The 26,374-nt window shown below is 38.4% G+C and overlaps 1 protein-coding gene across 1 annotated transcript; it reads left to right on the top strand.

Moving 5' to 3' along the window:
* The first annotated feature begins 3,238 nt into the window (after positions 1–3,238).
* On the top strand, positions 3,239–25,510 carry SPACA1 (sperm acrosome associated 1). Its single transcript, XM_008006564.3, has 7 exons — positions 3,239–3,450; positions 7,483–7,539; positions 11,089–11,190; positions 12,201–12,307; positions 12,951–13,086; positions 23,915–24,035; positions 24,858–25,510. Exons 1-7 carry the CDS (start codon positions 3,243–3,245, stop codon positions 25,009–25,011), a joined length of 885 nt encoding a protein of 294 aa, XP_008004755.1. The 5' UTR covers positions 3,239–3,242; the 3' UTR covers positions 25,012–25,510.
* The last annotated feature ends 864 nt before the right edge of the window (positions 25,511–26,374 follow it).

Genomic DNA, 26,374 nt, shown 5'->3' with positions numbered 1-26,374 from the left:
AACTCATGGAAATTCTTATTGGCTTAAGAAGACCTTCAGTGAGGTAAGGACGTTGTAGGCAGTTACATTTTATTGAGAAGATATAGTCTGACCATTTGAAACTGCTATTCCTGTATTCAAAAGTCCAGGGGGGTTCCTACAGCTTCTTAATTTTTTATGCCTATCTTTTTCCTGCAGTAGGTTTCCTACAGTTTCTACCACAAAATTCCCTCATTGTGTAGCAGTACAGTTTTAAGTGATGGACACGGAATGAGGACACAACAGAGGTAAGGGTGTGAAACAAAACAGCCAGGGGAGAAATCCTGCCTCTGGGATCTTGCTCCAAAGAGAGAAACCTCCTTTCCCCTAAAGGTTAGAAATATCACAAGAGGGCATAGTGGCTCACGCCTGTAATCCCAGCACTCTGGGAGGCTGAGGCGGGCAGATTACGAGGTCAGGAGATCGAGACCATCCTGGCTAACATGTGACACCCTGTCCCTACTAAAAATACAAAAAATTAGCCGGGCGTGGTGGCAGGCGCCTGTAGTCCTAGCTACTCGGGAGGCTGAGACAGAAGAATGGCGTGAACCCGGCAGGCAGAGCTTGCAGTGAGCCGAGATGGCGCCACTGCACTCTAGCCTGGGTGACAGAACGAGACTCTGTCTAAAAAAAAAAAAAAAAAAAAAAGAGGTTTGAGAACCTTCTCTCTGGGGGATTACTATGGAGAATGCTTTTTACCAAATCAAGCATATTAAAGCCAAAATCAATTTTATCTCCCAATTATTTTCACAAATATCACTGTAAAGTTTCTAATATTATAGCAGTACTTAGAACATTATATTAACTGACTGTGTGTGTGTGTGTGTGTGTGTGTATTTTTCATGCTTGTGGCATGTATGAGTGGTTTTCATCTTTCTTTTTTTTGTACATGGTTATCTCAAGCTGCCCACTGAATGTTTTCACTTGACTTCTGTTGATACCTCCAACTTAACCTGCTTAAACAAAATGTCTACTGACTTTCCTAATTCCCTTTATTTGCTCCCTCCCTCACTCCCTTATCCTGCTTAGGCAGCCAGTCATTCCATTTTGTTAATCCTTTCTTTGTTATTTCTCTCACATTCATTTCTCTTTCCATTTTTATGGTAATCCTTTATTTAGACCTTGATTATCTTGTGCTTATATCACACATACACAAATTGGTCTTCCTTTTCAGAATACAAATTGGTCTTCAAGGGTAGGTAGTGCAGAGACTGGATAGAGGAATGATTTTCCCGCATGCCAAATGAGGCCAAGCAAGGTAAGGTCAGACCAAGATAGGTGAGCTATGTCTGGGCAGAGTGGGGCAGAGGCATTTGGGCTTTAATCCCCACATCCGAAATTGGAGCTGGGGGTGGAGATGCTTAGTTCCAGGCAGGATGAGGTGGGTCAGAGGAGCATATCAGGGATTGAGGGTGGAATTCCTGCTCCTTGGTATCTGCAGGTCACAGTAGGGTCAGTCCCTCTAGACTCTGTGCCCTGCCCTTCTGGTTAAACACTTACCTTTCATTTATTTGTGGCTAGAGAGAGTACTAGAGAGACAGTAAAAGTTTGTTGAGGACAGATATTGCACTTTTTCTTATAACTTACATGAGTAACACAATATTTTATAGGTGATTTATATTGCTGCTATTAGAGATATTAATAGGCCTTATTTCAGAGTTAAATCTTTCAGGTCCTCTTTGAGACCCATCTGGATTCCCTTTGCAGCTGTTTATTAGATTATTGATGTTTCCTTGAGTCAAAGTACATACTATAGAGTTTATGGGACTTCCTCTGCTCAAAAAGGATACTATCTTCAGGAAGCAATGGATCCTAAAATTGACTTTGAAACACTCAACAATTTGCCAGCAACAATACTATGTATCATCGTTTTAAAGTTTGTGTTTGACAGCATAATTTTTTACTTTATTTCTCTCAGGATTCAAAAAAGAAAAATTTTGAGTCATTTAGTCATGAAACAAAGGCCTTTACTTCTCGAGATCATCTCTAAGTTTCCCATGTTAACTCCCTCATAATCTTGTCAAGCGCTATATTTTAAGGTATTTTAATTGATATGAATGTTCCCAGAGACTTCTCACCGACATCAATTCGAACTTTAATACTGAAGATGTTTAGCAGTCCTTGTATTTTCAAAAGTAGAAGCCTTTTTGGGAGAAAATATTCAAATAAAAAATTTCTACTTCTGCTTCAAACAACCTGTTTTGTTACAAATAAGTGTCTCTGAAGACCCTCTTAATACTCTTCTGTTACCTGCTTATCTGTTAGTCTGCTGAGACTAGATATTCAAATATTCCAAAAGCCAGAGTGTACGCAAGTTCACTTTCATCTCACTTGTCATAGGAATTTAAACAATCAGCCTCAAAGTATGGCGCCCTATGTGTCTTTTCAAAAACAACCACAAACAACCACAATGTGACTGCTAGATGAGGCAAAATTTGTAATAACAGAATCAAAAGTGAACCCTAACTTTTCAGCGCTTGAACTCCCAATCACGCCCACTGAAAGCTTCATTGTTAACCTTGAATCGTAAGAATCACTGATCATCGAGTAAGTGTTCGGGAGATGTGACTGGGAGCTCCAGCTTTGTAAATAATTTGCTGGATGTTTTGGGGCGAGTCATTTCATCTCTCTGATTCTTAATCTCTTCACTTAAAAATGAGGGGCTTGGAGTATCAGATGATTTCTAAATTTCTTCTTACTCAAAGTCTATTATTCTGATCCCAAAGAAGAAATCGAGTCCTTCTCAATACATCCCAAATTGGACATTCTGGATAAGAAATGTTGAAACCAAATCACACGAAGAGTATGTGAGGGCTAAGAAGTCTAGTTTGGGGAAGGGTAAACGTTATGTACGAAAATGAAATGCTTAGAAGAAAGCAGGCAGGGTGAGCCAGGAGGCTGAAGGGTTGCTCCATCAACTGCCGCGGAAGGAGCAACTGACAGCAACGCCTACCGCACCCGGAAGGCTCAGGGAGGCGGCCTGGGCAGGGAACTTCCGGTTGCGGGTAAGGGAGGCGTCTTCTTCTAGGGACTTGTCGCACGTGGCTCCTCGTCGCGTCCTGGCTTGCGCGCCACGCAGCCCGGCTCCGCGCGTGTTCCAGGCGCTCAGCCCCGGAGCAGCGCCCAGGCAACCATTGAGGCGTCACGGTTCGTCACAGGAGATTCAGAGCCGGGCGACTGCGGGCGGGGCGTCGCACCTCTCTTCAACGCACCTGTCCTCAACCATGAGCCCCAGGGGCACGGGCTGCTCCGCCGGGCTGCTGCTGACGGTCGGCTGGCTGCTCCTGGCGGTCCTCCAGTCTGCGCGCGGGACCAACGTCACCGCCGCCGTCCAGGATGCCGGCCTGGCCCAGGAAGGCGAGGGCGAGGAGGAGACCGAAAACAACGACAGGGAGACCGCGGAGAACTACGCCCCGACTGAAACCGAGGATGGTGAGGGTGGGAACTCCTTTGGGGGCACGCAGTGGCCCCTGTTGATGGAGCAAAGGCGAACCATGAGAATTATCCGTGTTAACGTCTAGAGAGCTCTCTCGCATACCTCAGCCCCGAGTTTGTGCCTTTCTTGCATCTTGTGGCCTTGAAGAATGTGCTTATTCTGCCAGGTCACAGCAAGATACGCAGATAAGCACGTATATAGAAATTACTATAGAAAACTTCTAAATATTGCTTTGGACAAGGAAAAAGATTTTTTTTAAGGGTTGGAGGTAGCCTTCTACCAAGAGGAATCATTTTGACTCTTCTTGCATTCATTTTCCCTTCTCATAGTAGATTCTTTTTTTTTCAAGTTCCAAGTTGCTTGATTTCCACATTTGCACTTGGGGTTGCAGTGGAATTCAGAATCCCCCTTTACGATGACACATCTAGATAGACCAGTATGCCGACAAAACTGCCCAGAAGCCCCATGGCAGCTTCCTGCAGCATCTAGCCTTGAGCACCTCTGCATTGTGGTGTTTGATTGGTATGTGCAGCCTCCGACAAAGGAATGGAGCAGTAGAAAACACCTGTCAAGGGATCCAGCTAGTGGCTTTGTTAGATGCTGCATGTTAACCAAGGAACAGTGAGCGCCTGCTTGGTACATTTGCTTTTATCTGCTGGCTCATTAAGCAATAAAACTTTACAGGCTGTTGTACATGTCATATTGGTTAGTAACTCACATTCTAGCAGGTAGAAGGTCAGCAGCAGGTTTGCTATCTTCTCAAGAAGGATTATCCCTTTCCCTTCTAAATGACCCAGCTGCGATTCTTTTAATATCGTTTGCATTCTCACGTGTCTTCAGTCTATACATAAAATAAAGAGTAATATGGTCATTATGGGTGATGAAATATCACAGTGTTTCAAGATAAAGAAAAATCATTAAGATATTAGATTTATGGCCGGGCACGGTAGCTCACACCTGTAATCCCAGCACTTCGGGAGGCTGAGGCGGGCGGATCACAAGGTCAGGAGATCGAGACCATTCTGGCTAACACAGTGAAACCCCATCTCTACTAAAAATACAAAAAATTAGCCAGGCGTAGTGGTGGGTGCCTGTAGTTCCAGCCACTCGGGAGGCTGAGGCAGGAGAACGGCATGAACCCAGGAGGTGGAGCTTGCAGTGAGCCGAGATCGTGCCACTGCACTCCAGCCTGGGCAACAGAGCGAGACTCCGTCTCAAAAAAAAAAAAAAAAAGACATTAGATTTATATCCTTACACTTTTGTTTTACCTTGTATACCCTTTAATATACCTTTTAAATATATCATATCTTTTATGCAGGTATACCGTTAGATTTATAAACAGGATCCAATAGACCTACATAATAATTGCAAAATAGAAAGTTGTAGTCTATACAATGGGTTTTATCCTATACAAATATGTTCTTTTTGTCTTTGGAATACTTCTAAGGAAGAATAGAAGTCATGAAATATCAACCTTATAAATCAACTGTCAGAAACTGAAAAACTAAAATTGCCCCCTGATGATAGATACCAAAAGTTACTATGTGCTGTCCTGAACTGAAGAGAACATTTCAGAATCTGGCCACAACTAAAAGAGCAAGATCATTATCCTCATCACTGTGAATGCCAGGCTTTTGTTAGTGTAGCCTAAGACCCAGTAGATTTTTAGGGAAGCTTCTGCACATCTTTGACTCCTATTGAATTCACTATTGAACTCGCCATTCGTTTTTAACTGTCCTATCAAATTAAGACAACCCATAAAGTAGTTTTGGACAGCTGACTTTTCAGCTGTATGTGAAGGACTTTTTATTCCTACAAGGTTTCATTTTGTTAGATTTGCCCATTATTTCACCCTGTCATTTTTTAGATACGGATATATCATCAAATATATTTGCTATCCTTTCTAGCTTTGGAGAATTCTGGATTTAGTCAGCATGATAACAGCATCTTTTTCCAGGTCATTAATAAAAATGTTGAACAGGACAGAGCCCTGTGACACATCACTCCTACCATGTTGATACCAACTGGTTAATTAACAACTGTGGTCTTAGAGTTTAAACAGTTTCACATAAAACTACTGACATTCAGACCGTTTATTTTCTTACCACTCATAGGTTTATAACAAGAAATTTTGACAAATGCTACACTGAAGTCCAATTACCTACAATTCCACTGACCCACCATTGTAGGATTCCCATTTTTTAAAAAGGTTACTGAGTAACCTAATGGACACTCAATACATCATAGAATATTAAAGCTGAAAGGGACTTTGGAGACTTTCTTATTTAGTCTCATTTGTTTTTCTTTAAGGAAACAAGTTGGAAGAAATTAAACAGCTTTCCCAAAGTAGAATACATGGTGATTGACTAATGGTTTTTGAAAAAGGCTTATATTTACAAATAGTGCAGCACTCATTCTCTTAGCCATGTTTTCTATGTTCAGGATTTGGCTTTTAATTTGTATCACATAATGTGCCAGTAGAAGGTATCTAAGCATTCCACAATTCAAAATGATCATCATGATAGTCTAAATCATTTATTTTTGTTAAAGAAATGACCTAACAAAGTCAATATTGATTTACTTATGTACACTGGGTGCTTAGTGAGTATTCAAGATACTATGTTGGGGCCGGGCACGGTGGCTCATGCCTGTAATCCCAGCACTTTGGGAGGCTGAGGCTGGTGGATCACTTGAGGTCAGGAGTTTGAGACCAGCCTGGTCAACATGATGAAACTCTGTCTCTACTAAAAATACAAAAATTAGCTCGGTGTGGTGGCACGTGCCTGTAGTCCCAGCTACTCAGGAGGCTGAAGCATAAGAATCACTTGTGCCTAGGAGGTGGAGGTTGCAGTGAGCCAAGTTCGTGCCACTGCACTCCAGCCTGGGCAACAGAGTGAGACTCTCTCAGAAAAACAAAAGCAAAAAACTATATTTGGTGCTCGTAAGTACAGAATAGTAGTGTTTATGAAGCTATTGAGATTTTACAGTTATCAAAACAGGAAAAAACCCCCAGCATTATATTAAATTAGTAAGTACAAAATGGGTTTAAATTGGGTAATTATATCTTAAGTATGTTTGTAGTACTAAACAATTTATAGAATGCTTTCACACACATTATCCTTATTTAATTCTTACAACAATCAAATGAGATGGATTTTCCTTTCCAAATTTTGCAGAAGGGTTAACTAAGCCTGACAGCATTTAATTAATTTGCTCAAACGCAAACAGCTAATTAGTGATAGAAGCAGCTCTTTGGACTCCAGTTCGATGTGTTTTCCATGTGATTTGTTGTCCTAGGGTACAATGCCTTTTAAAAGTCATCTTCTAACATCTCATTTGATATTTTTTCTATTGAGATTTTAGTCCTAATTTGAGCTGAAGAATGGCTTGTATACTATAGCTAGTGGAATTTTATGTCAAACTTCTGAATGATGAGAAAAAGAGAAACATATGATTTAGAACCAACAACATTTAATTTTTTAAATAGTAATACACTCCTATACTAACCTGGTAAAGTGTTGAAATAAATTCTTAGAAATATTTAAATTTACCATCTTAACCTGGGAAATAAGTAGAACTAATCTATAAAACTTTTTCATTTTAATAAACACTGGTTAATGACTTCTCTTTGAATAGAAATTATACACTCAATTTTGGAAAATAGAGAATGGGAAAAATTGGTTTTTACAACTGACAGGCCTTTGTGTGTTTTTCTGAGACCCTCTATCAAATTTTAACTTACTATATATCAACTGATGAAAAACATTTTTAAGGTATATACAAAATTTAAATATAAACCTTTCTATTAGGTTATTTCCTAATTTAACGGACTTCTTTAGAGGTTTGAGACTCTTTTGAATTAGACAGTAACAGTACTCAGAATGGCATTGTTTTCTGATTTAAATGGAAAACTTAAAAAATGTCTGCTGCCTATATGATACGCATGTCTTTCATCTCCAAGTAAGAGGTGTTTCACTTAGAAAAGTTTTCATATAATTAAATAATGTATCTTTACCCTTTATGTTTAGTTTCAAATGCGAATGTAGTCAAAGAAGTAGAATTCGGAATGTGCACCGTTACATGCGGTAAGTAGCTTGGAGCAGATGAATAAACCATGTTGTAATTTGTGGGGGAGGAAAGGTAAAAGCAGATAGTGTGCAACTTTTTATTTGTAGCTTGTGTACTTTCATGCATCTCTCATGGATTTTTATTTCTAATAACTATAATGTATACAGAAAACTCAGGGTGACTGCTTTAAACTGTAAGATATTTTCAGTTTGTAATCTCTAAATCTTATTTTAAGCCAGCTCCCTAATTTTTTTTTTTTTTGGCACATAAACTGCCTTCACCAAAGTAAAATTTTCTCTATCTCACAGATGTTCAGAAGATGAAAGATTTTCCAATGCATCTCACAGATGTCTTCCCGCATATTGTGTTGGCAAATTTATCAAGAATTTGCTTATTTGTAATAGTCCATTCTAAATTCTACATTTCTCCAATTTGCTTGTCATGTTTTGGAGAAAAGATGTATTGGCTTTGTGGGGAGGATAATATTCAAAGAGTATGACTTAGTCTGATCATTCCATGGATAGAAATTGGACATAAAATTTCTCTAACAAGTTTATAATGAAGTTGATGCCGCTAGTTAGAGGACTATCCTTTGAGAAACAATGCTGTAGACCAGGGTGCTAAGAAGATCATAGATCATTCACAATGAAATTAAGTTTCTTCTAAATAGAATCTGCCTTGGAAAGAAAACAGTGATGAGAGGGAAAAGGGGAGAATTATCAGAGGATAAGAAGACAAAATCCATGCAGATCTAGATCAGAATGAATTTCGCAGGAGTGGGGGTGTCAAAAATTACACCTGAATTGTTTTTATTTGGAGAAGCTTTTTAACATTGTGGTACAATATACCCAACATAAAAGTTATCATTTTAGCCATTTTTAAATGTACAAGTCCGTGGACTTAAGCATATTCACATTCTTGTGCAACCATCACAACTGCCCATCTCGAGAACTTTTTTATTATGTCAAACTGAAATGCCCATTAAACACTAACTTCCCATTTTCCCCTCCTCCCAGCTCCTGGCAACCACTATTCTCTCTATCTCTTAAAATTGTTTAGCTGGTTTTTTTTTTTTTTTTTAAACCTTAATTTCTTAGTAAGTTAGTCATAAAATGAGAGAAATCCATGTAGTAAGCCTGCAATTACTTATTTGTGGTTTACATCTTTGTTTAGCTGCTAACTTCAGACATTTTCACAGGTAGAGAATTATTTTTATGTACTGTTCAAGTAATTACCATTGTTTTCTATTATTTAAAGACAAGTTTAGAAATTATATTCACTCAAATGATTATTTTTTCAAAATTATTTGCCTGCTATGTGCTAGGCATCGTTATAGGTGCTAGGGATATGAGCAGACAGCAGACAAAACTCTCTACCCTCAAGCAATGTATAGTTTACGTAATATGTAAAAGATGTAATGTGTCAGGTGGTAATAAGTTATAAGGAAAAAATAAACTAGAAAAAGCATTATTTCATGCCTAAAATATTAAAAGCCTTTCAATTTAGAACTAGAAGAGAAAAATGCCTTGATGAAAATTCTGTTTAACTTCTGAAACAATATTTTAGCAGTCAAAAAGTTTTATTTTATATCCAGGCAGATTTTTAGGTGTTACTTGGTATTACAGAAAATCCCACACCTACATGCATCTCAGTGAACTGTATTTAGCTAAATAAATAAATACATAAAATACCTGCTTTATGCCGGGCATGGTGACTCACTCTTATAATCCCAGCACTTTGGGAGGCCGAGGCAGGTGGATCATGAGATCCAGAGATCGAGGCCATCCTGGCCAACATGGTGAAACCCCATCTCTACTAAAAATACAGAAAAATTAGCTGGGCACGGTGGCGCGTACCTGTAGTCCCAGCTACTTGGGAGGCTGAGGCAGGAAAAGTGCTTGAAGCTGGGAGGCGGAGGTTGCAGTGCACTGAGATTGCACCACGGCACTCCAACCTGGCGACAAAGCGAGACTCCATCTCAAAAACAAAACAAAACAAACAACAACAACAAAAAACCTGCTTTAAAAATATTTATGCACTTCGGAATTAAGGCTGTGCTTCTAAAGACTCTTTCAGGCTGGCCATGGTGGCTCACGCCTGTAATCCCAGCACTTTGGGAGGCTGAGGCTGACAGATCACCAGGTCAGGAGTTCGAGACCTGTTTGACCAACATGGTGAAACCCTGTCTCTACTAAAAATACAAAAGTTAGCTGGGCATGGTGGCATGCCCCTGTAATCCCAGTTATTCAGGAGGCTGAGGCAGGAGAATTGCTGGAACCCGGGAGGCAGAGGCTGCGGTGAGCTGAGATCATGCCACTGCACTCTAGCCTCTGTGATGCAGCAAGACTCCATCTCAAAAAAAAAAAAAAAAAAAAAAAAAAAGGATTTCATAAACTCAAGTGGAGCCTTACTTCAGCCATTCTTAGCCATCATTTCTCTTAACCAAAGACCTTCTTCCTTCCATCCTTCCATTTTCTTATTTCATATGTAGCCTTCTCCCTTACTATTCAAAGTGAGGTCCACAGACTGCAGCAGTATCACCTGGGAGCTTGTTAGAAATGCAGAATCTCAAACCCATTCAAGAACAGCTAACTCAAAATTTGCATTTTAGTAACATCTCCAGTAAGATAACATCTTAGAGGGGCTGGAAGAGGAAATCTAGTAGTTAAGGAAATAAAAATGGACTCTTTCTTAACCTGTTTTAACATGGCACATGATTCATCATGTAGCTAATCGTGCATTGTGTTATTTCTCTCAATTGTGGTGATGTGAGGCAAACTCTGGAATTCTGAGATCAGTTAGGAAAGTTAATGTCTTGTTACAAAAAGTGTGACGATCTAAAGAGAGCATCTTGTTGGAAATGGAGATTTGGTCAGTGATAGATTGTCCTCTCTATATTTAATACAGACATTTTATGAATCTAAATATTTAAAGGCATCATTTATGCTAAAATGTGATTTTTTATTTTCCTCCAGAGCTTCCCTCATGCTTCCCCAAAAAGTTCCTGGGTCAAATAAATTTGGGAAATATTGTATACCACTGTATTCCATCAAATCCACGACTTTATGGACTGTAAGAAGTACATTTTATGTACTCTAAAAATACTGCCAATTAATTTATGACATGCTATCAATTGTAAATGTATTCTGATTTTACAGATGTTAAAATGTAAAAATATAAAAACTTTACATCTTAGATCCATGCAGATGTACACAATAGCATGTTAATTTACTAGCATATTAAAAGTTCCCTCAAAATTCTGTAGTAAAGTGATCCCTTTAATTTCATTTAATGTACTATTTTCAAATGTGCATGATTATGGAATCCTTTTTCTTATGGTACCCAGAGGAACTAGTGTTTCACATAATTCACTCCAGAAAATGCTATTTTAGGAAATAATTCAAAATGAAGAGCCAGAAAAATTTTAAGTGTTATCATTCTGAATTTAGGAGCTTAATTTCTGAAATTAGAAGAAAAGTCTCAAGAAAAGACCTAGGTGGAAAAGTGAAGACACTATGGAATCAGTTTTTTTCTTAACATTTGCCTTTTTTAATCTTAAACCAAAGGTATTGGTGTTAGAGAAGTTATATTAACAAATGGATGCCCTACTGGTGAATCCAAGTGTGTCGTACGGGTAGAAGAATGCCGTGGACCAACAGATTGTGGCTGTGAGTTGAATTATGTATTGGAGGGAGACTGTGGGCAAGAGTTTACTCTGGGGAAATATTTTTTACCTCAGGTTGCCACTGAGTAGAAGGAGGCAACCAGTTGACATACTGAAAAGAAATCATAACATTTTAAATTCCACTTCTTTAAACAGTTATAGTTCTGAGCAACTTACTGATTTTGCTTCACCTTTTTTCAGAGACATATAAAAGTTAACATATATTCTCTATAATACACTGGAGGCTTACTGTATATAGGACCTATAGTTGAGGCTATCCTGTGGCGAAATGCTTTTGATGCTTTGATCATGGCATTTTGTCAGTAGATTTGTAAACTTTAAATTGGGAACTTTGACAGCTGTTCCATATATCACATTATGCTGTTATGAAATTTCAATATCTCTAATGGGAGTCCCTAACAAGTACATTGGAAGCCACTAATAGATCTCATAGTTTAGTCTAACAGATCACTAGGTCAATTACAACTTATTCTGCATAAGGAGCAGAGAGCCATGGTGTCTCCTCACTTGCTTCTTTTGGTGACTATCTTTGCACCTATCAGTCTTCTGTTCCTCTACACTCAAACTCCCAATTATAAGTTTGATAACTTCCAGCATATAGTTGATTTTTAAAACTGGAGGTGGCTTTTTAAAGTAGTATTGTGACACCTATAATCTTAGCACTTTGGGAGGCCGAGGCAGGAGGATCACTTGAGCTCAGGAGTTTGAGACCAGGTTGGGCAACATGATGAAACCCCATCTCTACAGATTTTTTTGTTTTAAATTAGCCAGGCATAGTGGCATGTGCATGTAGTCCCAGCCACTTGAGAGGCTGAGGTGGGAAGATGGCTTGGGCCCAGGAGGCAGAGGTTGCAGTGAGCCAAGATCATGCCACTGCACTCCAGCCTGGGCGACAGAACCAGATCCTGTCTTAGGAAAAAAAAAAAAAGGTAGTGTCATGTATAAAGCAATGAATAATGCCCAATGGTATTTATGTGTTTAATTTTTTTTCAGGGGGTAAACCAATTTCAGAAAGTCTTGAAAGTGTTAGACTGGCATGTATTCACACATCTCCTATAAATCGTTTCAAATATATTTGGAAACTTCTAAGGCCAGACCAAGTGAGTAATGAATGGATATAACCTGGTGCTTTCTAGTGAGTGATAAAATTTGTTTCTCAGTTCTGATGGTTTTCAGAAAACTTTCTTTTTAAAAGCAATTTGCCAAAATGAAGTTAAGAATTATACAACTTTATTATTTTGGAATTTTAAAATTTTCATTATTCGGGAGGACTAAACTTTACATACGTCCAAGGGCCAGCTATAATCAGAACTTTAAAACGTCCATTTTATACAAGTATTCCATTTCGGAAGCAAGGTTTTCATTGGCTTATATAGGAGTTGTGTAATAATAACAGTGGCTAACATTAATTAAAGGTTTATTAAGTGCCAGACATGACACTGAGTGCTAGAGCCTTTTTTAATCCATGTAACAATTCTGTGAGGTAATCACTATCATTATATCAATTTTTACAAGTAAGTAACTGAGGTGCAGTGAGTAACTTGTCCACAGTCACACAGGCATGAAGTGGTAGGGTTGGGATTTGAAGTCTGGATTGTGTGACTGAGAATCCATGTAGATCATTAATTACTTAACTAGGCTAAGGGAGACAGTAACCCTCCTTTCCTTAAGGGAAATAAATTGTTTCCTGGTAAGTGTACATGAAGAATGTTGATACTTTGTTATTTTTTTCTTTTTAAATAGCAATCCATTGTACTTGTAAATGATTCAGCAATCCTAGAAGTACGCAGGGCAAATTACCCCTTGGCTTTCCAGTGTGACACTCTGGATAATAATGAAATAGTAGCAACTATTAAATTCACAATCTATACGAGCACTGGTAAGTGTCCAGCAATGTCTTGGTTTGCTTATATGCCAAACTTTAAAGAGCATTAAAATCACTTGGAGGCTTGTTAAAACACCAATCTCTAGCCCTACCCCCAGAGTTTCTGATTCAGTAGATCTGGGATGGGACTGGAACAAGAATTTCCATTTCTAACAAGTTTCCCTGTTGCTGCTGGTCCCAGAGACCACACTTTGAGAACCACTGGTTTACATCATTTAGACTTTTCTACAAGATATTACTTAATTTCTTTTTCACAAAGTAGTCACAGTTGCCTCACTTTGGGAAACTGGTGTATTTCTTTTTTTTTTTTTTTTTGAGACGGAGTCTTGCTCAGTCGCCTAGGCTGGAGTGCGGTGGCCTGGCGCGATCTCGAGTCACTGCAAGCTCCGCCTCCTGGGTTCACGCCATTCTCCTGCCTCAGCCTCCTGAGTAGCTGGGACTACAGGCGCCCGCCACCTGGTGTATTTCTTAAGTATCTTCAGAGAACAGTCCTCTAACTTGAATTACATTCTTGCTTTTACTTTCATTAGAAAAGTGAAAATGGATAAATGGAATTCTCATGGATGCTTATGAAAATTTTCATTCAGTAAAATAAATAAAATTAAGAAATATAATGTCAAAGTATGTCTCTTTAAAAATTATATATTTGAAGCAAATGTTTTTTGGTGAAGCACTAATACAGTTCTCAAAAAAATATATCACAAAATGCAAATATTGTCCTGAATGTCATTTTACATATTAGAAACTATATTTTCCTTGTGAGTTAGATCCATTTGCATATATTCAATTTAATCTATGATGTCTTACATATCCAGGTAATTATTTCCTTTTGTTCAACTGCTCTTAACTGTTTTTATTGTTGTTATCAACTTTGTTGTTAGGGATGTGGGGACTTGGTCACAAGTTCTTTTGAGAATCCTATCAAGACTCAGGATCCTTTTTCCAGAAAAATGTCCACACACAAATATGCCAAAAGTTACATGTAATTTTAAAGGAGTTTTTGGACTTCTTGAAGCTATTTCTGAACACAAAGTAAAGAACTTCTGCTGTAGTTTAAAGATACCGCACAACATAACCATTTTATTGAAATGAAAACAGGTTGAAGTGTTTTAGAGTGATTTTAAAAAATAAACTACTATTTAAACCTTCTTTGATACGCTGTTTAATGAGTTTAGAAACATCTTCATGGTGAAAGCTAATAATCTTATCCCTCTACTGGGATAACAGGTGTCATTAAAAGGATAATTTTCAATAAAGCTCTAAAAAAGGCAAGAGAATAAAAACATCATTAAACTAAAAAATATCTCAACTGGCCCTCGTTCATGATGTTAAAGGTGTGTGGAGCCATTCTCAGTCTTTGTCCCTACTACCTCGTCCCTGTTAGGACAATTCAGTGTGGTTAGCTCCTCTCATATGTAGAAGGGAGCATGCATTTGGTAATGTATATGTTAAAGACTGGAACACAGACCCTAAAATGTCAGGCCTTTTTTGAGACAAAGTTAACTTCTCTCTCTTACATCAGTCCAGGAATGGTGGGATAACTCTGCCATCTCAGTACGTGCACTGATTGAATGACAAAATGTTTTTAGAACACTCCAGTATCTATTAATTTCTTTAAACATGACAATTGGGTACACCACTGCAACAGACCCCTTTGGCTGATTAGGAATCAAACAAATGTTTTGGCTAGAAATGTCTACACAATATGGTACTAGCATGAAACAAATATGTAATAGAGATATTTTCAGAGTAAATATGGTTTCCCTAGTGAAAAATTCTCATCCATTCACTTAAATATCAGATTTTTCACTCCCACAATAGTTGTCTTTCATAATTAGGCATTGTTAAAAAAGATACTTTGAAGTACTCAGAGTGTGACTATATTTGGAAATAGGATATTTTGCAGATGTAATTAGTTAAGATGAGGTTATACTAGAGCGGAGTGGGCTTTTAATCCAATATAACTGGTGCCCTCATAAGAAGAGGACTATTTAGGCATGTTTGTGTGCACACAGACACACAAACACAGACAGAGCGTGGGGTGGGGAATACCAGGTGAAGACACAGAGAGACACAGGGAGAAGACAGCCATGTGAAAATGGAGACAAAAATTGGAGTTATGTTACCAGAATCCAAGGAATGTCTACCAGAAGCTGAGAAGCTGTAAGAGGCAAGGAAGGATCCTCCCCCAAGAACCCTCAGTGGGAGCATGGCTCTGCCAACACATTGTTTTCAGACTTCTAGCCTCTAAAACTGTGAGACAATACATTTCTGTTGTTTTTAAGTCAATCAGTTTGTGGTACTTTGCTATGGTGGTCCTAGGAAACTATTATGTACATAAGCTTAGTTTTTTTTTTTTTTAAATTTATTTATTATTATTAAACTTTAAGTTGTAGGGTACATGTGCACAACGTGCAGGTTTGCTACATATGTATACTTGTGCCATGTTGGTGTGCTGCACCCATCAACTCGTCATTTACATCAGGTATAACTCCCAATGCAATCCCTCCCCCCTCCCCACTCCCCATGATAGGCCCCGGTGTGTGATGTTCCCCTTCCCGAGTCCAAGTGATCTCATTGTTCAGTTCCCGCCTATGAGTGAGAACATGCGGTGTTTGGTTTTCTGTTCTTGTGATAGTTTGCTAAGAATGATGGTTTCCAGCTGCATCCATGTCCCTACAAAGGACACAAACTCATCCTTTTTTATGGCTGCATAGTATTCCATGGTGTATATGTGCCACATTTTCTTAATCCAATCTGTGACTGATGGACATTTGGGTTGATTCCAAGTCTTTGCTATTGTGAATAGTGCCGCAATAAACATACGTGTGCATGTGTCTTTATAGCAGCATAATTTATAATCCTTTGGGTATATACCCAGTAATGGGATGGCTGGGTCATATGGTACATCTAGTTCTAGATCCTTGAGGAATCGCCATACTGTTTTCCATAATGGTTGAACTAGTTTACAATCCCACCAACAGTGTAAAAGTGTTCCTATTTCTCCACATCCTCTCCAGCACCTGTTGTTTCCTGACTTTTTAATGATCGCCATTCTAACTGGTGTGAGATGGTATCTCATTGTGGTTTTGATTTGCATTTCTCTGATGGCCAGTGATGATGAGCATTTTTTCATGTGTCTGTTGGCTGTATGAATGTCTTCTTTTGAGAAATGTCTGTTCATATCCTTTGCCCACTTTTGGATGGGGTTGTTTGTTTTTTTCTTGTAAATTTGTTTGAGTTCTTTGTAGGTTCTGGATATTAGCCCTTTGTCAGATGAGTAGATTGCAACAATTTTCTCCCATTCTATAGGTTGCCTGTTCACTCTGATGGTAGTTTCTTTTGCTGTGCAGAAGCTCTTTAGTTTAATGAGATCCCATTTGTCAATTTTGGCTTTTGCTGCCGTTGCTTTTGGTGTTTTAGACATGAAGTCTTTGCCCATGCCTATGTCCTGAATGGTACTACCTAGGTTTTCCTCTAGGATTTTTATGGTATTAGGTCTAACATTTCAGTCTCTAATCCATCTTGAATTAATTTTCGTATAAGGAGTAAGGAAAGGATCCAGTTTCAGCTTTCTACTTATGGCTACCCAATTTTCCCAGCACCATTTATTAAATAGGGAATCCTTTCCCCATTTCTTGTTTCTCTCAGGTTTGTCAAAGATCAGATGGCTGTAGATGTGTGGTATTATTTCTGAGGACTCTGTTCTGTTCCATTGGTCTATGTCTCTGTTTTGGTACCAGTACCATGCTGTTTTGGTTACTGTAGCCTTGTAGTATAGTTTGAAGTCAGGTAGCGTGATGCCTCCAGCTTTGTTCTTTTGACTTAGGATTGTCTTGGAGATGCGGGCTCTTTTTTGGTTCCATATGAACTTTAAAGCAGTTTTTTCCAATTCTGTGAAGAAGCTCATTGGTAGCTTGATGGGGATGGCATCGAATCTATAAATTACCTTGGGCAGTATGGCCATTTTCACGATATTGATTCTTCCTATCCATGAGCATGGTATGTTCTTCCATTTGTTTGTGTCCTCTTTTATTTCACTGAGCAGTGGTTTGTAGTTCTCCTTGAAGAGGTCCTTTACATCCCTTGTAAGTTGGATTCCTAGGTATTTCATTCTCTTTGAAGCAATTGTGAATGGAAGTTCATTCCTGATTTGGCTCTCTGTTTGACTGTTACTGGTGTATAAGAATGCTTGTGATTTTTGCACATTAATTTTGTATCCTGAGACTTTGCTGAAGTTGCTTATCAGCTTAAAGAGATTTTGGGCTGAGACAATGGGGTTTTCTAAATATACAATCATGTCATCTGCAAACAGGGACAATTTGACTTCTTCTTTTCCTAACTGAATCCCCTTGATTTCTTTCTCTTGCCTGATTGCCCTAGCCAGAACTTCCAACACTACGTTGAATAGGAGTGGTGAGAGAGGGCATCCCTGTCTTGTGCCAGTTTTCAAAGGGAATTTTTCCAGTTTTTGCCCATTCAGTATGATATTGGCTGTGGGTTTGTCACAAATAGCTCTTATTATTTTGAGGTACGTTCCATCAATACCGAATTTATTGAGGGTTTTTAGCATGAAGGGCTGTTGAATTTTGTCAAAAGCCTTTTCTGCATCTATTGAGATAATAATGTGGTTCTTGTCTTTGGTTCTGTTTATATGCTGGATTATGTTTATTGATTTGCGAATGTTGAACCAGCCTTGCATCCCAGGGATGAAGCCCACTTGATCATGGTGGATAAGCTTTTTGATGTGTTGCTGAATCTGGTTTGCCAGTATTTTATTGAGGATTTTTGCATCGATGTTCATCAGGGATATTGGTCTAAAATTCTCTTTTTTTGTTGTGTCTCTGCCAGGCTTTGGTATCAGGATGATGTTGGCCTCATAAAATGAGTTAGGGAGGATTCCCTCTTTTTCTATTGATTGGAATAGTTTCAGAAGGAATGGTACCAGCTCCTCCTTGTACCTCTGGTAGAATTCAGCTGTGAATCCATCTGGTCCTGGACTTTTTTTGGTTGGTAGGCTATTAATTATTGCCTCAATTTCAGAGCCTGCTATTGGTCTATTCAGGGATTCAACTTCTTCCTGGTTTAGTCTTGGAAGAGTGTAAGTGTCCAGGAAATTATCCATTTCTTCTAGATTTTCCAGTTTATTTGCGTAGAGGTATTTATAGTATTCTCTGATGGTAGTTTGTATTTCTGTGGGGTCGGTGGTGATATCCCCTTTATCATTTTTAATTGCATCGATTTGATTCTTCTCTCTTTTCTTCTTTATTAGTCTTGCTAGTGGTCTGTCAATTTTGTTGATCTTTTCAAAAAACCAACTCCTGGATTCATTGATTTTTTGGAGGGTTTTTTGTGTCTCTATCTCCTTCAGTTCTGCTCTGATCTTAGTTATTTCTTGCCTTCTGCTAGCTTTCGAATGTGTTTGCTCTTGCTTCTCTAGTTCTTTTAATTGCGATGTTAGAGTGTCAATTTTAGATCTTTCCTGCTTTCTCTTGTGGGCATTTAGTGCTATAAATTTCCCTCTACACACTGCTTTAAATGTGTCCCAGAGATTCTGGTATGTTGTATCTTTGTTCTCATTGTTTTCAAAGAACATCTTTATTTCTGCCTTCATTTCGTTATGTACCCAGTAGTCATTCAGGAGCAGGTTGTTCAGTTTCCATGTAGTTGAGCGGTTTTGATTGAGTTTCTTAGTCCTGAGTTCTAGTTTGATTGCACTGTGGTCTGAGAGACAGTTTGTTATAATTTCTGTTCTTGTACATTTGCTGAGGAGTGCTTTACTTCCAATTACGTGGTCAATTTTGGAGTAAGTACGATGTGGTGCTGAGAAGAATGTATATTCTGTTGATTTGGGGTGGAGAGTTCTATAGATGTCTATTAGGTCTGCTTGCTGCAGAGATGAGTTCAATTCCTGGATATCCTTGTTAACTTTCTGTCTCGTTGATCTGTCTAATGTTGACAGTGGAGTGTTGAAGTCTCCCATTATTATTGTATGGGAGTCTAAGTCTCTTTGTAAGTCTCTAAGGACTTGCTTTATGAATCTGGGTGCTCCTGTATTGTGTGCATATATATTTAGGATAGTTAGCTCTTCCTGTTGAATTGATCCCTTTACCATTATGTAATGGCCTTCTTTGTCTCTTTTGATCTTTGATGGTTTAAAGTCTGTTTTATCAGAGACTAGTATTGCAACCCCCGCTTTTTTTTGTTCTCCATTTGCTTGGTAAATCTTCCTCCATCCCTTTATTTTGAGCCTATGTATGTCTCTGCGTGTGAGATGGGTCTCCTGAATACAGCAGACTGATGGGTCTTGACTCTTTATCCAGTTTGCCAGTCTGTGTCTTTTAATTGGAGCATTTAGTCCATTTACATTTAAGGTTAAGATTGTTATGTGTGAACTTGATCCTGCCATTATGATATTAACTGGTTATTTTGCTCGTTAGTTGATGCAGTTTCTTCCTAGCCTTGATGGTCTTTACATTTTGGCATGTTTTTGCAATGGCTGGTACTGGTTGTTCCTTTCCATGTTTAGTGCTTCCTTCAGGGTCTCTTATAAGGCAGGCCTAGTGGTGACAAAATCTCTAAGCATTTGCTTATCTGTAAAGGATTTTATTTCTCCTTCACTTATGAAACTTAGTTTGGCTGGATATAAAATTCTGGGTTTAAAATTCTTTTCTTTAAGAATGTTGAATATTGGCCCCCACTCTCTTCTGGCTTGAAGAGTTTCTGCCGAGAGATCTGCTGTTAGTCTGATGGGCTTCCCTTTGTGGGTAACCCGACCTTTCTCTCTGGCTGCCCTTAAGATTTTTTCCTTCATTTCAACTTTGGTGAATCTGGCAATTATGTGTCTTGGAGTTGCTCTTCTCGAGGAGTATCTTTGTGGCGTTCTCTGTATTTCCTGGATTTGAATGTTGGCCTGCCCTACTAGGTTGGGGAAGTTCTCCTGGATGATATCCTGAAAAGTGTTTTCCAACTTGGTTCCATTTTCCCCCTCACTTTCAGGCACCCCAATCAGACGTAGATTTGGTCTTTTTACATAATCCCATACTTCTTGCAGGCTTTGTTCATTTCTTTTTCTTCTTTTTTCTTTTGGTTTCTCTTCTCGCTTCATTTCATTCATTTGATCCTCAATCGCTGACATTATTTCTTCCAGTGGATCGAGTCGGTTACTGAAGCTTGTGCATTTGTCACGTATTTCTCGTGTCATGGTTTTCGTCTCTTTCATTTCGTTTATGAGCTTCTCTGCATTAATTACTCTAGCCATCAATTCTTCCACTTTTTTTTCAAGATTTTTAGTTTCTTTGCGCTGGGTACGTAATTCCTCCTTTAGCTCTGAGAAATTTGATGGACTGAAGCCTTCTTCTCTCATCTCGTCGAAGTCATTCTCCGTCCAGCTTTGATCCGTTGCTGGCGATGAGCTGCACTCCTTTGCCGGGGGAGATGCGCTTTTATTTTTTGAATTTCCAGCTTTTCTGCCCTGCTTTTTCCCCATCTTTGTGGTTTTATCTGCCTCTGGTCTTTGATGATGGTGATGTACTGATGGGGTTTTGGTGTAGGTGTCCTTCCTGTTTGATAGTTTTCCTTCTAACAGTCAGGACCCTCAGCTGTAGGTCTGTTGGAGATTGCTTGAGGTCCACTCCAGACCCTGTTTGCCTGGGTATCAGCAGCAGAGGCTGCAGAAGATAGAATATTTCTGAACAGCGAGTGTACCTGTCTGATTCTTGCTTTGGAAGCTTCCTCTCAGGGGTGTACTCCACCCTGTGAGGTGTGGGGTGTGACTGCCCCTAGTGGGGGATGTCTCCCAGTTAGGCTACTCAGGGGTCAGGGACCCACTTGAGCAGGGAGTCTGTCCCTTCTCAGATCTCAACCTCCGTGTTGGGAGATCCACTGCTCTCTTCAAAGCTGTCAGACAGAGTCGTTTGCATCTGCAGAGCTGCTGCGTTTGTTATTGTTTACTGTGCCCTGTCCCCAGAGGTGGAGTCTACAGAGACAAGCAGGTTTCCTTGAGCTGCTGTGAGCTCCACCCAGTTTGGGCTTCCCAGCAGCTTTGTTTACCTACTTAAGCCTCAGCAATGGCGGGCGCCCCTCCCCCAGCCTCGCTGCTGCCTTGCCAGTAGATCACAGACTGCTGTGCTAGCAATGAGGGAGGCTCCGTGGGTGTGGGACCCTCCCGACCAGGTGTGGGATATGATCTCCTGGTGTGCCTGTTTGCTTAAAGCGCAGTATTGGGGTGGGAGTTACCCGATTTTCCAGGTGGTGTGTCTCAGTTCCCCTGGCTAGGAAAAGGGATTCCCTTCCCCCTTGCGCTTTCCAGGTGAGGCAATGCCTCGCCCTGCTTCAGCTCTCGCTGGTCGGGCTGCAGCAGCTGACCAGCACCGATCGTCTGGCACTCCCCAGTGAGATGAACCCAGTACCTCAGTTGAAAATGCAGAAATCACCGGTCTTCTGTGTCGCTCGCGCTGGGAGTTGGAGACTGGAGCTGTTCCTATTCGGCCATCTTAGAAAGTTCCCCCCATAAGCTTAGTTTATCTAAAAGGTGAGAGCATCAAATTTAGCCTATTTTTCATTAAACATTTCAATAGGAAATTGAACCTATTTTTTCATTACCTGTAAAAATAGTCTCGGTGACCCTTACAAGACTACTGTTGTAATAAATAAAATCTTCATGCCCCTCTCTCTCCACCATCTCTCAGCTAACATTGCAGAGTAATGGATAAATGAATTTTGCATTTCTCCTTGTCAGGTTTCAGTTATAAAAGGTGTCTTTTATTTAAGTTTCCAAAATGCCACCACTTGTGTAAATCTAAAGTTATTCTGAAATAAAAAGATTTTTAAAAATCCAACAGTGTTGGAACATAAATATAGATGTACTTTCTCTAGCATACTTGGAACTATTTAGCAAGATCCCTAACTTGAGTTTACAGCTGTGGAATTACTAGGCAAAATGGAAAGTTATACTCCTTGATGTCTAACAGATAGGGAAGCAAATCCAGAAAAATAAGCAGTTGAGATTGCTCATATAGAAGACTACTTCTGACAGAGTGGTACTTACCTAAATCAAAATATTTAAATAGTCAAAATATACGTTGTATAAATTAAACCTCCCTGGACCTTGGTTTACTCATCTGTATAATGCAATGGTTGGATCAGATGATCTCTGTAGTTCTTTCTTCCATGAATCTTTTATGATTCCAGAATTTGGGGACATAAAAGAGCTACAATAAAGACATATAATTCACAAAGGAAGTAATATTCTATGTTAATTGGCTTTTTACCCGTTTACAATGTAGTAATACTATAATACATAAGGTAGACTGGTTTTGTCTCTTTAATAACCTTATTTGCTGAAAGAGCAGAGAGATATGGGAGAGAATGCTTGATGTAAGAGTGGTGCATGAGGTGGGTACAGTGGTGTGTGCCTATACTAGCTACTTGGGAGGCTGAGGTGGGAGGATCACTTGAGCCCAGGAGTTCAAGGCCAACCTGGGCAATATAGCAAGACCCCATTTCCTAAAGAGAGAGGAGTCGGGGTGTGTAGATATGTGTATGGAAAACGATAGCTTCAATTCCTTTCTTATAGCAAATATAAAAATTGGAGAGGTATCATAGTCTTAAGTGTAAAAGCTAAACCCATAAAGTTTTAGGGAAGAAATATAGGAGAATATTTGCATGATTCAGGAGTAAGCAAAGGTTTCTTAGACATAATTCAGAAAACAATCACCATGAAAAGAAACATGGAATAAATCAGACCGCATCAAAATTAAAAACTTCAGCTCATTAACAGAAATCATTAGGATAATGAATAGGCAAGCCAAAATCTGGTAGAAAACATTTATAAAACATGTACAGTCAGTACAATCAATTTGAGAAAGTTCTCATGGTTTCTTAGAAAGCTAAACACACATCTGTCTACCCTATGACCCAGCAATTTCTATTATTAGATATGTAGCCAAAAATTAAGATATATATTCACAAAATGACTTGTATAAGAATGTTCATGGCAGCTTTATTTATAATATCTCACAACTGGAACAGCCTAGGTATCCATCAGTAGGAGGACAAGTAAACAAATTGTGGAGTATACCTAGTAATTAAAAAAAGATAGTTGCATATAACAGTATGGGTGAATTTCTAAAACATTATTCTGAGTAAACAAATCTTTACACAAGAGATTACCTAGTGTGTGTTTCCATTTATATGTAGTTCTAGAATAGTCAGAGCTAATCTATGGTGAAAAAGAAAATCAGGATACTTGTTGCCTCTGAAGGATGAAGAAGGAATTAATTAGGAAGAGGCTCAAGGGAGCGTTCTGGGGTATAGTAATATTCTATATCTTGACTAGCATTTAGTTACTTATACGAGTTTGCCTTTGTGAAAACTAAGCAAATGTACATTTAAGATTTTTGTGCAATTCTTTGTGTGAAAATTTTATTTCAAAGAAAAAACTAATATTAAAATCCAGTTAACAATGTGCTTGCTGAAAAATTTTGGGGAAAGTATACTGACATTTGTAAATTATATTGAAATGCATAAAAAATAGGATGGATTAATGAGTTGATAGAGGAATGGATAGATGAATTTTAAAATATTAATGGTAGTATTTAGATGGTGGTAATACAGGCTATTCATTGTCAAATTCTTTTAACCTTTTTGCATGTTTGAAAAGGAGATTTCAAACATGCAGAGCAAGATGATTAATAATTTTCTCTGCACTAAGTATTTCTTTATGTTTTTAGAGTTGTTTTTCAAATATCAACTTTTAAATTAGATACTCATTTTCTTTTCCTCAGTAGTAATACTCATTAGGTTTGTGTGTTTTCTCTAGAATTGCAAATGAGAAGATCAGGCCTACCGGTCACTGATGCAGCCCTAATTTTTGTGCTGACCATAGGCGTCATTATCTGTGTATTTATAATCTTCTTATTGATCTTCATAATCGTAAATTGGTAAGTGAATGGCGGAATGCATCATCACCCTTGATTGACATCCTCCTCTTCTTCCCTCTCCTCATCCAGTGAATTGCAAAGCCCTGTCCGTGTTGTCTCCTACATGTTGCCTTGAAACTGTCCATCTCCTTTCATTACTCCTGTGACTGCCCTAGTTCAGGCTACCCCATCTCTTTTTTAGATGCTTTTTAAAACAATCTCATGACTTGCTTCTCGAACTACGAGAGAGCTTTTAAATGCGATTTTTACAATTTTACATGGTAATTGCTTTAAAAAGTTTTATTTAATGAATATTTGTGTTGTCCAGTTTTGGTTCTCTCAACTCTAAAACTTGGTTATTGTAACCTACTAATTCATTTGTATGACAATATTTTTAATACCTACATGAGTAGTACACCCTGGTAAATCTGAGGGCTCATGTACTATCGATTTGTAGCTGATGCATCACAAACTAAAAATGAATAATGAACACAAAAGGCATTTCTTAGAGAAGAGGTAATATATATGTTTTATATGTATGTACATATATTGTATATACAATATACATATATCTATGTACATATATTCTATATGCAATATAAATATATCATATATAGGTCATATATGCATGCCAAATATGCATATAGTATATATTATTTATATATAATATACAGGTTATATATATTTGCATATGTGCAGGTTGTATATGTTTGTACCATATATAATATATACATGCAGGTAATACACACATATATATATTTCTATACATAGAAAATATAGAGATCTATTCAGTTTTAGTTTTCACTTCATATGGTGGTTTTGGTTTTTGCTTTTTTCTTCCAGGGCAGCAGTCAAGGCTTTCTGGGGGGCAAAAGCCTCTACACCTGAGGTACAATCAGAGCAGAGTTCTGCGAGATACAAAGATTCAACTTCTCTTGACCAATTACCAACAGAAATGCCTGGTGAAGATGATGCTTTAAGTGAATGGAATGAATGATGTATGAATGATATATAACAAATCAAAGGATATTACAGAATATTAGATTCATTATTATAAAAATAAAATATACATTGAAATACTTTAATAATGTTGCAATGGATTGCCACAGTGTGAAGGAAATGCAATGTGAGGGTAGGACTACTTTATCACTGCTTTTTTCCAGTACAGTTATCAAATACTACTTTTAATTTGTTCTCAACACTTATTTCAGGTAATAGCTTGGGGATATTTATCTAAAGGTACCCCCAACAAATCTTCTAAGTGCATTTTTGATCACTTTGATAACTTCTTAGGTGATTTGCCTGTTTTGTCCTAAATAAGAACAATGTAATATAGAAATGCTGTACACATTAGACTTCCTCTCCCCTGAAAGCACTGTGTTGAACTTGCTAAAGCAAATCACACTTTAGAATTTCTGCAGGGAATGTGACATACAAAGTTTGTAAGACATGAAGTAATAATGATAATGATAACAATAAATACTTAGTGACTACTATGTGCCAAGCATTGCTCAATCCATTTTCCATATATTAGGTGACTTAAATATGATTCTGTATAGGAAATATGTAAGGAAGAACTGGAGAGGAACTTGGAGGTGCCTGAGGAAATGACATGAATTAAACACATCATGTATTTCTCAGAGAAGCAGTGAGTTAAGGACTTTTGAATGACCACTGATAAGCACCTTCATTGTTCTTGGTATACAGGTAACATCTCAGAACCAAGGTACTTAACATTATCACTGCCTTTTTGTTCTGTGTAATTATGTGATACTGTTATGGCCAACTATCAAACAAGGTACCAAGACATTATTTTGATTCAGTAGACTTCATCAGAAATGAATTTTCAGAGGTTATCATGGTAGCACAAAATATATACTTTTTAATGTTTATATGAATTCTATGCCAATTTTATTTCTATTATTATGGGATTAATCTGATACCATTAACTCTTTGCACACCTGTGCAGAAGACATTGTAAATGGGCATTTATGGTACACCTCCCTCTAGTAGCCAAGAAATAGGCTGTGTTGTAGAATTATTCATGTTTTCTGTTACATAGCATTTGTATTTGAGAAAAAGCAATGAGGAATTGGCTGGAAAATGATTTTGTTATCTATTATAGGAAATCCACTGAGGACTTTAAGTGAAAAAAATTGTTTTCATAAAATTTTCCAAAAGAATTATTTTTTGTTGTCCCCGGAGGTTCTGTCTGGGGAGTTTCTCAGTTGGTAGTGGCTCAGTAGCTTTGGCGGGGGTGGTGGGAGTGGTAGGGGTGGTGGGGGTGGTGTGGGTGGGGGTGTAGGGGGCGGTGGCTTGAGGCTCAGGCCTGGAGAACCTGTCCAGTAAGGAGCTATGGG

The sequence above is a fragment of the Chlorocebus sabaeus genome, chromosome 13 (genome assembly GCF_047675955.1).
Source record: "Chlorocebus sabaeus isolate Y175 chromosome 13, mChlSab1.0.hap1, whole genome shotgun sequence".
In the NCBI taxonomy this organism is placed as follows: Eukaryota; Metazoa; Chordata; class Mammalia; order Primates; family Cercopithecidae; genus Chlorocebus; species Chlorocebus sabaeus.
This window is presented reverse-complemented; position numbering and strand designations above follow the sequence as displayed.

Excerpts from the sequence above, each read along its gene's own strand:
- SPACA1 (XM_008006564.3), top strand. The coding sequence starts at position 3,243 with ATGAGCCCCAGGGGCACGGGCTGCTCCGCCGGGCTGCTGCTGACGGTC. Across the intron at positions 3,451-7,482 it reads CCCGACTGAAACCGAGGATG|TTTCAAATGCGAATGTAGTC; the intron begins GTGAGGGTGGGA and ends CTTTATGTTTAG. Across the intron at positions 24,036-24,857 it reads ATCTTCATAATCGTAAATTG|GGCAGCAGTCAAGGCTTTCT; the intron begins GTAAGTGAATGG and ends TTTTTCTTCCAG.